The sequence below is a fragment of the Vanessa tameamea genome, chromosome 9 (assembly GCF_037043105.1).
Source record: "Vanessa tameamea isolate UH-Manoa-2023 chromosome 9, ilVanTame1 primary haplotype, whole genome shotgun sequence".
Lineage (NCBI taxonomy): Eukaryota > Metazoa > Arthropoda > Insecta > Lepidoptera > Nymphalidae > Vanessa > Vanessa tameamea.
In genome coordinates, this window is record NC_087317.1 from 2,749,584 (window position 1) to 2,763,486 (window position 13,903).

At 45.9% G+C, this 13,903-nt stretch overlaps 1 protein-coding gene across 1 annotated transcript; it reads left to right on the forward strand.

The window, feature by feature from the left end:
- The first annotated feature begins 8,687 nt into the window (after positions 1–8,687).
- On the forward strand, positions 8,688–10,478 carry LOC135193426 (uncharacterized). Its single transcript, XM_064215843.1, has one exon. The coding sequence runs from the start codon at positions 8,688–8,690 to the stop codon at positions 10,476–10,478; it is 1,791 nt and encodes a 596-aa protein (XP_064071913.1).
- Positions 10,479–13,903: the final 3,425 nt, after the last annotated feature.

Genomic DNA, 13,903 nt, shown 5'->3' on the forward strand with positions numbered 1-13,903 from the left:
GATCTAGTGGCTTGATAAGAGTCCACAGATCCTGAGGTTCTAGGTTTAAAACCTCATATAGATAGAAAGTTGGGATTTTCGCCTGAATTTGTTTCATTTCAAGCCTGAAGTCTGGAAGAAGAAAGTGAGTGTGTAATCCTGTGCTGCATTAATTATTTCCGGTCGTGTCGGATTTGCCCTGTCGTCGGGTTATAAGAATGACAGAATAGAGAGTCCACCTGTGTTGGCACACACACACTAGTGCTCTATAATATGTCCTGCGTGGTTGGCTGGTCTCCCATGAGATTGGTCGCCGTCGACGTCATACTCATTACGTAATATGGAACTGCATATAATGGAAAACAAAACTCTTCTCCCTCGTCTTATTAATGTTTTAGTTTTATTCATCAATATTGTGTTAGTTAGAAATGTAAAACGGTTTATAAGCAAATTGGCTCTTTGCATGCAGTTTGATTTTGGATTGGTGTTTGAAACTTTCAAAGGCTTTGACGCGGTTTAGACGTCACCGGGGATGTGAAGTTTTTGGATATTACGATTTTAACACGATTATAGGTTTTTTAAAATGCTATCCTATGCTATATATAGAAAAATGTTGAAAAATGTGAAACTGTTAAAAAATGTGATTGACTCAAAATTTTTGCTGGTACGTTAACTTATTGGTTAACAGAAAATCAATTTCGTTACAGTTTAAAAATAAAGTTCGAAGGAATAAAAATATAGCTATTTTTTTTAGGATACTCATAGGAACATACGATGTGAATTGTGAATTTCGTCGTTTACCTATGATGTTGATATAAAAATAGTCTTTATATATCAAAGGATTTTGCTGTGTATATTATAAATTCGAAAGTAACTCTGTCTGGTACCTCTTCACGCTTGAACCCCTGAACCGATTTGGATTAAATTTGGTCTGGAGCTACTTTTTTAATTGATCCATCGAGCGGATAGAATGTTGGTGATAAGTTTGTGTGCTGTTGGTAGTTTTATACATTTCGAGCGGTTAAAGCAGGTTCAGCTGGTCATACCATGAAATATATTATTCTGAATTTAAAATTAAAATGGTGCATACATATATTGTACGTCTACATAACAAAACATCTCAGAGCTAGACTTCCTTCGGGTATTTGTGTTTCATACAATCTTTTATTGTCTTATAGCCTTAAAATATTATAAAGTAATAAGGAAATATAAATTTTACTTTAAATATTGTAACGTAATGTGTTAAGTCACTATAAATAAATCTAACAAGTGCCTCATGTTCATCAACATTATTTACATGTAGGGAAAGTAGGGGAGGGACGGGCAGTCGGGAGACATGGGCACGTCCCTTTTATTCTTATCTGGTCACAGATTTTAATTTTTTCCTAATTTGGTAGTTTACTTTACCGACTGCCATCACTGTTCATCTTTTAATATGTGTCATTTCGGTCAGTTGTTAAACACAGACACGTTTGAAGGTTAAGCGCTCGTAATTGTGAATATTTTGATGTGGTTTCGTATCGTAATAAAGAGAAAACTAATGAAAGGTATGTCTATATTTTATTGTATATCTATTGTATATTTACTAAATTATAAATTAAACTGAAATTCACGCTTCAATAGCTAAATAAAAAAAATACCGGTAACTTATGTTGAAAATATACTCAGTTTGCTCCAATGGGCATTCTGATGTTAGGGTGGTTTGGGTATGCCCAATGCTGCCTATATGTTAAGTATACGAGGATCTTTTTAAAACTCCAAGTACCTGCTTTAATTAAACTATGTAAATTGCAAATATAAAGATAAAAAATTAAAGATTTGATATTACGAGCTGTAGAAGAGTTACCAAAAATAAAAACAACATCTGAAAAATATCAAATCCCTCTATCAAGTTTGCAACTGTACCTGAAACAAGAATCTGTAAAGGATTCTTCACAGAGATTTATAACCTCACAAATTTTCACCGACGAAGAAGAACAAAAATTGTCAAATTACATAATAGTTTGTTCTAAACATAATTATGGATTGACAAAGATACAACGACGTAAATCAAGAAAACTAATATTCCTGATAAATGGATCAAGAAAAAAATCGCATCTTTAAAACATCTAAGTGTTTTATAGGCCATGCCCAAGCCTCCCTGCCCCTGCCATAGGGGACAATAGGCTCTTTTGACTTAATTTCTGAAATTAACTCATAATGTTGACACTGATTATATTTTAAGAAAGTTATTTCTTAGATATGTAGCCAAATGTGTGGTGCAATAAGAATTAGCAATAAATGTTGATTGTCTATAAAATCTAATTTTTTATGTATTAAATTGTGAAAAAGTGCCCATCCCTCCCCAACCTCCCCTTTACAAGATTATATAATTCTTGCGACCATTCCATGCAACGGTGACCACCGTTTGCGCAGGAACTATTTCTATTTTTTTTATGTATAATTAAAGCCTTAACGTAAATACTACTTATTTAAATAAGTTAAAAATATTATAACCAAAATTATAAAGACGTTTTGCTATTGTGTCAATTTTAATACAAGCCATATGGCCCGCTTCATTGGGCATTCCATAAAAAGGTCGAATTAAAAAAAATTTGCCTACAACAAGCTTTCAATATACGCAAATTTGCTCATAGTCTCAATCCGATACGTTCAGCAGTTTTCAGGTGATTGACCTACAATGAAAAATTAAATAAATATATAACGGGGCGCGGTTACTTTGATTGTTGATTTGGATAATTAATGAATCGAGTACTTGGCAATGTTTTATGGCTGATTTACTTTTAAGAGCGGGTCACCCCGAATGGAGTTGTAAGTGTCATGGCAACGTGAGTCGTTATGTTTGGACAAGCGCCTCGAATGCGATGGTTGCTTGCAAACCCATTTGCTCTTAATCGAGATGAATTATTCTAATCTCTTGATATTTTTGTGATGTACGATTATTGAATGAATTAATACAATGATTAGACGATATTAAATACGTTTTATTTTGTGAATATATCCATTTCACGCCCACATAGTCTTCCAAATGTCGGATCAATCCCGGAACCCAATTGTTCCGCATCCTGCGTCTCCGACATAAATATTTAACATTGTATTTAATTATGTAATTTAACTGGTGGAAATTAATAACTACTTAATTTTATGGCAATGATTTTGTGTAGAATTCATAAGCTATGGTTATTTTACATTTAATATTTTGCTTTCATTGTTAATTATGATTCATTTTCTAAATTAAACAATATATTTACTTACTTTAAAGTGCTATAGCTTTAAATAACAATCAACAGAACCCTCGCAGGAGATCCGTGAACATTAATTGTAAACGTGAAAATCACCTCTTATCAATAACGTCTCTTGGGATTTCGAGAATATCTGATTAATGCCGGCGAAATTATTTGAATGAATAGTAACAAACACAAGATTTTATCTTTAAGTAAGTGTTGTTAAACACTTACACAGATTAAATGATAATAAAAGTGAGTACCTCTCGTGTTGGATTTTATTAGTTTAATTAATTGATAACTGTACGTCGATACGTCGGTCATAAAGTTATTGTTACTATATATATGTTACTGTAAAAGCTCGAACTAAGGTAAATCTTAAGATTTTCCAGTAAAACCTAAGATTTACCGACATGAGTTGGTAAATGTAAGTATTTATTATAAAGGGACGACTTTTTCGGACTTTTACCATTCCAACCTTTTTTTTTTTTTTTTTTTGTTTTACGAGGAGGAAATGCATTTACGCATGCCGCCCGGTCGGGGGACCGGGACGAGTATGTGGGACTCAACCGAGGCCTAGTGCCCCGTGCCAGGGCACGCTCAATGCCCTGTCCTACCCACTAAAACCTCCTCGGGTTTCCACCGCGCCGCATAATGGTGGGGCTACGGGAACGCAATGGCTTACCACCGCGGCCCCGCCTGCGGCGGCCACCGTAAGGCGGCCAAATACATGAATGCGCGCCCGAAGGCGCGCCTTCCTCCGCTGCCTCCGTCCCGTTAACGTAACGGACTCCCCCGAGTCCGCCACTGGAGGCCGGGCGCCAAGGGCTGACGCCCTGCGGCGGATAGGATGACTGGCTCCGCCGCTGACCACCGGTGCACTACCACACCTCCGACGCTCATAACGAGCCCCCCCCTTCTTGCCAACGAGGCCGCTCACACAGTCCACTCCGCTGGTCGGAGAAGTACCAGGAGCGACCCCGCGGCATCCCTCCGCGTCAGTCTTAGCCGTGGCCGACGAGCAAACTCAAGCCGGCCCCGTTGCCCAGGGTACGCCACGAGGAGGCGACTGACATGTACCCCTTACCATTCCAACCTAACCTAACCTAACATGTAAATCCCAAGATTTACTAAGTGAATGATGGTAAAAGTTCGAATCCCAAAGTTTTATGAACATTTACCATTCATAATCGGTAAATCTTAGGTTTTACTGGAAAATCTTAAGATTTGCCGTAGTTCGAGCTTTTACAGTAACATATAAACTAGATGTCGTTCGGTTTCGCTCACGTTTTAGAGATTAGTTGTCAGAAGTTAGACATAGTTTATATCAAATTTTTTCAGTGGTTTGGCCGTGAAATGGCAACAGACAAACCGACAGAGTAACTTTCGCATTTATAATATTACTATACATAACTGCTTTTATTCAAAACTTCCCCGTCATACATTTTCGCTTACCACAAAGGCCATATTCATATTTTGTATTCATTGGAATGCAAAAATTATAATATAGAAAACATATTGAGGCACTTCTTAGATAATAATAATAATTATGAATGGAAAAGAAAACATGAAAACAAAGAATACACGGAAGCTAGTTCTTGTTTATTGTTTTATCTACCAAACAATCCCACTGAGTTTCTTTCGCCGGTTCTTCTCAGGTCTGAGGTATTTCTTTCCGAACTGGAGGTTGAACTTTTACAATAAGAAATCGTTGAATATAAATAATTGAATTTGAATTCGAAATATATTGGTATTAATCTCTCTTCATTCAATAGAGAATCTTGCAAAAATTATAAAAAACTAAAATTGAACCGAAAAGCACGTTAACGTCGGCGAGGTAATTTTGCCATGTGACAGTTATTATTAGTGTATATATGTATTTATATAAAGAAAGCCATTACATGAACAAACGCTTTTCGATAGTGGTTTCGTCGCATTCAAATATAATTAACATTTAAAAATATTATTATAATATTATATTTGGGTATGTAAAATAAACTCCATAAATTTATTAATAACAATAATTTATTTATTTTTACTTACGTGCACTTTCAGTAAATAAATAAACTTATTGAAAAATATAAATTAATATTTTTTTTTAATTCACAGAAACAAAACGCTATTAGATCCAAGAGGAAATAAACATATCATTAATCGTATAATTATATAGATGTTTAAAAACCCAGCAATGAACTATGATCATTGTATATTGTCATAGACATATTAACTATGTATACTACATACGAGTAAATCGTATAAAAAATATAGTATGTTGATGAAATACTAAACTATACTAAAGTACACGTATTTCAGTTTTCCTGCGCCGTTTTATGAATTATCATTGAATATTGTTATTAAGATAAAATATGTGAATTGACAAAAATGTCTTTTTTTTTTAATTTTGCGCCAAGATTTGGATCACTCGGTGTCACCGCGTTTGTCACGGGTAATGATCCGAGGAATTGGCTTGGATTAATTTTAGCCGCAGAAATTCACCTTCCATTGTCTGCCAACTACACCATGTTGATGTCCGGAATCCAAAAACAACAGAACAGAACCGATGCGACTTCAAAACCTTAAAAAATGAAACTACTTATTTCTTAAAGTAGAATCTGCAAGCTATTGGTGTTAGCAGATATGGGCCATGGGCGGTAGTAGTTAATTGCCATCAGGTGAGCCTCCTGCTCTTTACGACCTATGACATAAAAAAGAGCGGATGACATAACTCACAGAAGTACCAAATCGAAACACTAACTACTTGGTGGTAGGGATTTGTGCAGGCCCGTCTGGGTAGGTACCACTCACTCATCAGATATTCTACCGCCAAATAACAGTACTCTGTATTTTTGTGTTCCGGTTAGAAGGGTGAGTGAGCCAGTGTAATCACAGGCACAAGGGACATAACATCTTAGTTCCCAAGGTTGGTGGCGCATAGGTGATGTAAAGAATGGTTAATATTTCTCACAGCGCCTTTGTCTATGGGCGGTGGTGACCACTTACCATCAGGTGGCCCATATGCTCGTCCGCCAACCAATGCCATAAAAAAAATATATATATTTATTTGTAAATAAAATTATCCTATAGAACTTGCATACCAGCTATTATTCTGGACTGACCTACTTCTGGCATATACGTCGATCATCTATACCAGGAACTTTTACGCAACTGTACAAAGTTTCAATTCAATCGGATAAATAATCCATGGTCGCATGGAAGCCAAACAAAAAGCTAGTATACTTTCCTATATAAGATTAAATATGTAAAAAATTTGCATAAAATTAATAATAAAATTAGGCATTCTAATTTACTATCAAAGAAGATAAAATAACTTTAACCAAAAAAATATATAATGAAGCCGTCTTTTGATAACTTTGACGGGCTTTTGGCTAAAAAGAGCATTAATCATTTTGTTGAGTAAGACGTTTTTTTAAGCTTAACGAATCCATTACACTGCTTTGGGACAATACACAATAATTCACGATATTTTCATTACAATACATCAATTACTAGAAATATATAAACAAATCCGAAATGTCCTAAGTCTTACTCACTCACTCACTCACTCTCTTCTTAGCCAAAGATGTGGACCTTATTTCATATAAATTTTTAATTTAAACATGGATTTAAACAAACACTAATGCAAATGATCAAAATTTTACGTAGCGCAATCAAGATTTCTTACCCTTGATTAGATTCTACGGTACAAAATAATTACAATAAGTATATTAAGAAATGCTTTTTATCTTTGGAAAAGTAAAAAAAAATTAGAAATCTGTCCTGACGGACTGATTCATCATCGCCGATCGTAAACTATTAAAGTTAGAGCCATGAAATTCTACCCCTAAGGGTTGAAATAGGCGTCGAAAGTTTGACAGGCTTGCTAATTCCTAAAATATTAGAGATATCGCATTTTCTCACTGCACATTTTCGCTTTACTTTTGTTTATTTTAATTAATTTCATCGTTTATTTCATATTTTTTCATATTTTTTGACATTTTAATTTTTCTATTTAATTTCGCTAAGTCCTATCCGTTACGTAATATTAATCTTTTTTCATATAAAATTTTTGTTCAATTTTGACCGCAATTTTTCGTGAATCCTACTCGGATCCACCCCCAGATCATCGCCCCGCACTCGTTTTCTCGATTTCCACTCGGGAAATCGGAAAAGTCACTCACTCTCAAAACCGAGGTTACCTAAGCGATCGTAACACGGTCTCCTTACAGGCTTGCTATCTTCTAAAATATTAGAGATATCGCATTTTCTCACTGCACATTTTCGCTTTACTTTTGTTTATTTTAATTAATTTCATCGTTTATTTCATATTTTTTCATATTTTTTGACATTTTAATTTTTCTATTTAATTTCGCTAAGTCCTATCCGTTACGTAATATTAATCTTTTTTCATATAAAATTTTTGTTCAATTTTGACCGCAATTTTTCGTGAATCCTACTCGGATCCACCCCCAGATCATCGCCCCGCACTCGTTTTCTCGATTTCCACTCGGGAAATCGGAAAAGTCACTCACTCTCAAAACCGAGGTTACCTAAGCGATCGTAACACGGTCTCCTTACAGGCTTGCTATCTTCTAAAATATTAGAGATATCGCATTTTCTCACTGCACATTTTCGCTTTACTTTTGTTTATTTTAATTAATTTCATCGTTTATTTCATATTTTTTCATATTTTTTGACATTTTAATTTTTCTATTTAATTTCGCTAAGTCCTATCCGTTACGTAATATTAATCTTTTTTCATATAAAATTTTTGTTCAATTTTGACCGCAATTTTTCGTGAATCCTACTCGGATCCACCCCCAGATCATCGCCCCGCACTCGTTTTCTCGATTTCCACTCGGGAAATCGGAAAAGTCACTCACTCTCAAAACCGAGGTTACCTAAGCGATCGTAACACGGTCTCCTTACAGGCTTGCTATCTTCTAAAATATTAGAGATATCGCATTTTCTCACTGCACATTTTCGCTTTACTTTTGTTTATTTTAATTAATTTCATCGTTTATTTCATATTTTTTCATATTTTTTGACATTTTAATTTTTCTATTTAATTTCGCTAAGTCCTATCCGTTACGTAATATTAATCTTTTTTCATATAAAATTTTTGTTCAATTTTGACCGCAATTTTTCGTGAATCCTACTCGGATCCACCCCCAGATCATCGCCCCGCACTCGTTTTCTCGATTTCCACTCGGGAAATCGGAAAAAAAGCCCCCCCACCCTCCCGTCTGTCATTTGGTATATCGACTCAGATGACCTTGTAAAGGACATCTGAATTTTGTTCCATTTCTTCCAAATTAACATCTCGTTTCGGTTACACATTAGGCTAATTTTTAACTTTTAATAAGGTCATTTTCTTCTCCGGCTGATGATCCTTACACAAAAATGACGTAACAGCATTAACTGCACCTATGGACCGTACCTGTCGTGCGGGATAATCTAGTCTGTGACCAGATTAGTTATATCCAGATGGATTCGGAGATGGAGACCGCTTCGGAGGCCTCTGTCGAAAAACTTCGACCGCTGGAGACGGACGACTCCGACTCCGGAAACGAGGGAGTAAAGACGGCGAGACCCGCTGCCAACCGCCGCGGCAAAAATAACGGTAACGGCCTCACCCGGGCTAGGGCCGAATTAAAGGAAAAAGAAGAGGAGGAACGGGAAGTTGCCTTCGAGAGGGCGCTCCGTAGCCGTGCCTTTAAAAAGGTAACAACCGAAGAGAAGGACGCAGTAGTGCCGTCAACGTCGGTAACAAAAAACATGGCGGACCCGGCGACGCTCGGAGCGGAGGAACTCCACGCGGAGGCGGAGCGCAACGTAGCCGCTATCCTCACGGTTGCCAAAAAATCGGGCAACCTCAAGGGCGGCTACATTAAAAGCCTGAAGGAATCGGCTGCCGCCCTACAGGCTATAGTCGAGGTCCTCTCTTCTCGCACTGAGGCGGAAGAGACACGGCGTCTGCAGGCGGACAATAGCCGCCTGCGCCGGGAGGTCGAAAACCTCAAAGAGGACCTGAAGGCCCACAGGAGGGAGTTCGCCGACATGAGGGCGACCATGACGGCTTCGAGTGGGCCTTCTGCGGCCACTCCATCCACCGTTGCTATGATTGATGAACTGAGAGAGTTCATCACGATCTCGATCGGTGCGATGCTGGACGCCAGACTCCCTCCCCCGAGATTAAGCAGTCCACCAGCTACAACCGTAGAGCTGGACGCACCGAGGCCTTCGACGCCACCCACGGCTTCTGCTCCCAAAAAGCAGAAGCAGTCCAAAAACAATAGGACAACTCCGGCTGCAACGGTCCCACCGGCAGCTAGGACGCCCGTCCCTTCAGCTCAGACTGGTGCGGGGCAGGAGGAAAGTTGGGCCACTGTTGTCCGGAAAGGGAAAAAGGATAAGAAACCTTCCCCACCAGTGGCAAGCAAGCTCACAACCACCCCGGCGGTAACATCAAAAAAGGGCAAAATATCCATGCCCCGCACCGCTGCCGTCATCATCTCTCTGCAGCCTGAGGCAGAAGAGAAGGGAGTGACGTACGCCCAGGTGCTAGAGAAGGCCGAGCAGAGCGTCGATCTGGCGCAGCTGGGCATAGGGGAGGGCATCAAGATCCGCCGCGCTGCCACCGGTGCTAGGGTCCTAGAGTTGCCCAAGTCGCAGAGTCAGGAGCAGGCTGGGCGACTGGTCGCCAACGTCGTCCTACCCGTGAGGATGACCGAATTGAGGATCACGGGGCTGGACGACTCCGTCACAAAGACCAAGTTGGCCGCAGCCATCGCCAGAGTTGGCAATTGCCCCGTTGACTCTGTCCGGGTCGGGGCTGTCGGCACAGGTCCTGCGGGAGTGGGCATGGCTACAGTGAGGTGCCCAACGGCGGCGGCTAAGACCCTGGCCAACAGCGGCAGGTTTCTAGTGGGATGGAGCTCTGCTAGGGTCAGGGTACTGGAGCAGCAACCTCTTCGCTGTTTCCGGTGCTTTGGCCTCGGGCACACGAGAGCCCTCTGCCCGTCAAAAGTTGACAGGAGCTCGCTGTGCTACAGGTGCGGAGGTGCGGGACACCTGGCACCGTCGTGCTCTGCAACAGCCCACTGCGCAGTCTGTGCAGAGGCTGGGAGGCCCTCAGGGCACTCGATGGGCGGAAGGGACTGCAACCCTCCCCACACGAAAGGCAAGGCGGTCCAAGGAACCAGGACCGCCCCAAGCGAATGTAGCCGTCAGGCCTCGGAGGAAGCTCAACGAACCAAAAAATGCACGGACAACTGAGCTTCCTCCAAACGAACGTAAACCACTGCGCCGGAGCGCAGGACCTGCTGCTGCAGTCCATGGCGGAGTGGCAGATAGACCTGGCGGTGGCCTGCGAGCCCTACTACGTCCCTCCCCTACCTCACTGGCTGGGGGACTCGGACGGCACCGTGGCGGTCCTCACGAGGAGCGGAACGGGGCCCCCCCTCTCACTCATCGAGAGGGGCTCGGGCTACGTAGTGGTGGGGTGGGGGGAGTACGTCGTCATCGGTACGTACTTCTCCCCTAACCGCAGCCTGGCTGAGTTCGAGACTTATCTCGGCTTAGTCAGAGCTGCGTTGGCCAGGCAGTCGCCGAAACCGATACTGGTTCTCGGCGACTTAAACGCGAAGTCGCGTGCCTGGGGCAACCCCGCCACGAATCCGCGAGGGAGGGCCGTCCAGGTGTGGGCCCTGCTCTCCGACCTGTCCCTTCTCAACAGGGGGCAGGTTCACACCTGCGTGCGACATCAGGGGGGTTCCGTGGTGGACGTTTCGTTCGCCACCCCTGTCGTAGCACGCAGAGTGGTCGACTGGAGAGTGGAGGAGGAGGTGGAGACTCTATCGGATCACCGGTACATCCGATTCGAGATCTCCACCTCTCGCAGGCCGGCGGAACCCCAGAGGGTGCCGACCACGCTGCCGAGGTGGTCTCTCGGCCAGGTCGATCGAGAGCTGGTCAAGGAGGCCGCCATCGTGCAGCGGTGGGGTTCCGCGGGGAGGACGGAGGGCGCCAGCGCAGAGGAGCTGGCGGGCCGCATGCGCAGTTCGCTCAAGGAGGTCTGCGATGCGGCCATGCCTCGGACCCGGCGCAGGGTTCCGCGCCGGCACGTCTATTGGTGGTCGCCCGAAATCGCCGACCTTCGGGCGACGTGCTGCCGGGCGCGGAGGGCCTACGTCCGCTGTCGAAGGCGCAACGGCCTCGACACGGACCTGGAGGGACAGATGTTGGACGCTTATCGCCAGCTGAAAAAAGATCTGCAGCTGGCGATAAGCAAGGCCAAGGAGAAGGCCAGGGAGGAGCTTCTGGCGGGTCTCAATCGAGACCCGTGGGGGCGCCCGTACCGCGGCGTACGCGGGAAGTTCCGCACCCAAGGCGCCCCCGTCACTGAGACGCTGCCGCCGGAACTCCTCCTGCGCCTGGTCGGGGAACTTTTTCCCCATCCAGGCGAGCATGTCCCTCCGCAGATGGCCCCCCGCTCCGTGATCGAAGACGCAGTGGCTCCACCACTGATCACGGAGCGGGAGATGGAGATGGCCCTCGGCCGCTTGAGGGCCAAGAACACGGCGCCGGGTCCGGACGGGGTTCCAGGGCGTGTTCTGTGCGACGCCCTGGAATTCCTGGGTGCAAGGCTTCGGGAGCTGTTCGACGAGTGTCTGTGCAGCGGGCAGTTTCCGAAGCCTTGGAAAGAGGGAAAATTGGTCCTGTTGCCGAAGGAAGGTCGGCCGATGGATTCCCCTTCGGCATACAGGCCAATAGTGCTGCTGAACGAGACGGGCAAACTCTTCGAGAAGGTCCTCGCAGCCCGTCTCGTTCAGCACCTCGAGGAGGTCGGTCCGGGTCTCTCAGAGGCTCAGTACGGGTTCAGGGCGGGCCGGTCGACGGTCGACGCCCTGGACGCCCTGAAGACTCGGACGACGGAAGCGGTGGCCCGGGGGCAAGTCGTCCTGGCGGTGTCGCTCGACGTGGCGAACGCCTTCAACAGTCTCCCTTTCGAGACGATACGGGAGGCACTCCGATACCATGGGGTGCCGACCTATCTCAGGAGGCTGCTGGAGGCGTACCTCCAGGACAGGGAGGTCCTCTGGGTGGGGGTCGACGGGAGGCTGGTCCGGCGTCGGGTAGGCTGCGGCGTTCCACAGGGGTCGGTTCTCGGCCCAATTCTGTGGAACGTCGGTTTCGACTGGCTCTTGCGAGCTCCCGTCCTTCCCGGGATGGGGGTGTTGTGCTACGCTGACGACACCCTCGTCACGGCGACTGGGCGGGACTTTCGGGAGGCGGCTCGCCTCGCCGAAGTCGGAACTGCTCTCACCGTGGACCGTATGGGAATGCTGGGCTTGAGGGTCTCCATATCCAAAACGGAGGCCCTCCTCTTCCACGGTCCACGGAAAGGACCCCCACGAGGGGCGAGTATCACCGTCCAGGGGACGGTGATCAAGGTGCAGGCCCAGATGAAGTATCTGGGCCTCATCCTGGACGGTCGATGGAGCTTCGGGCAGCATTTTGTCCATCTCGGCCCGAGGCTCATCAACGCCGCCGCCGCTCTCGGCCGCCTCCTCCCGAATGTGGGGGGGCCGGGATCGCTATGCCGGCGTCTCTACTCCGGCGTAGTGAGGTCGATGGCGCTGTACGGTGCCCCGATCTGGGTCGACGCCCTCACCGCTGACAACCGGGCCCTGCTGCGAAAGCCGCAGAGGGTCATAGCGGTGAGAGGCGTCAGAGGGTACCGTACGGTGTCGTGGGCTGCGGCGACACTTCTCGCGGGCGATCCGCCCTGGGAGCTCCAGGCGGAGGTGCTCGCGGAAGTGTACCGGTTCCGGGTCGAGGCGAGGAACCGCGGCGACCGTCCAGGGTCGGCGGAGGTCGGGCGGATCAGGGCTCTAGCCCAGCGAGCCCTGATCGCCCGATGGCAGGAGGACCTGGGGTCACCCACGGCGGGCCTGGCGACAGTGGAGGCGATCCGCCCCCACTTGAGTCGCTGGGTCGAGAGGAAGAAGGGCACACTCACCTTCAGGATGACACAGGTACTTACCGGGCACGGATGCTTCGGTAAGTACCTGCACGGGATAGCGCGGCGGGAGGTGTCACCCTCCTGCCACGAGTGTGGTGCGCCAGTCGACACGGCGCTCCACACCCTGAGTGAGTGTGCTGCGTGGGGGCCCCAGAGGCACACCCTTGCGGCGACTGTGGGCGGAGACCTCTCGCTGCCGAGCATCGTCAACGAAATGCTCGGTAGCGAGACGTGCTGGTCGGAGATGCGCTCCTTCTGCGAAAACGTGATGTCGCAGAAGGAAGCCGCGGAGCGGGAGCGGGAAGAGGATGCCGCTGCAGACCCGCTCCGCCGAAGACGACCGGGGAGGAGGAAAAAGCGCTACGCGCACCTTCTCCCCCCGCCTCAATAGGCGTCGCAGGGACTAGGGGGGGTCTCAGTAATCCCCGAGAACCCCCCTCTAGGTGTTGGAGGCCCGCATAGGCGGGCCGACCGTCAGGGCGTCACGGTAGCATGCGCAAGCGATCCCGTGGCGCCCACCGAAAGACGGAGAGGGTACCGCTGGTTTTTTAGTGGGTAAACCCGGCGTACCTGGGCGCGCTCGGCGTCCAGGGCTCCGGGGAGTCCCACACACCCCCCCACCTTCCATCACGTGGGGGAAGCGCGTAACGCGTTTTTCCAGCGAGAAAAAAAAAAA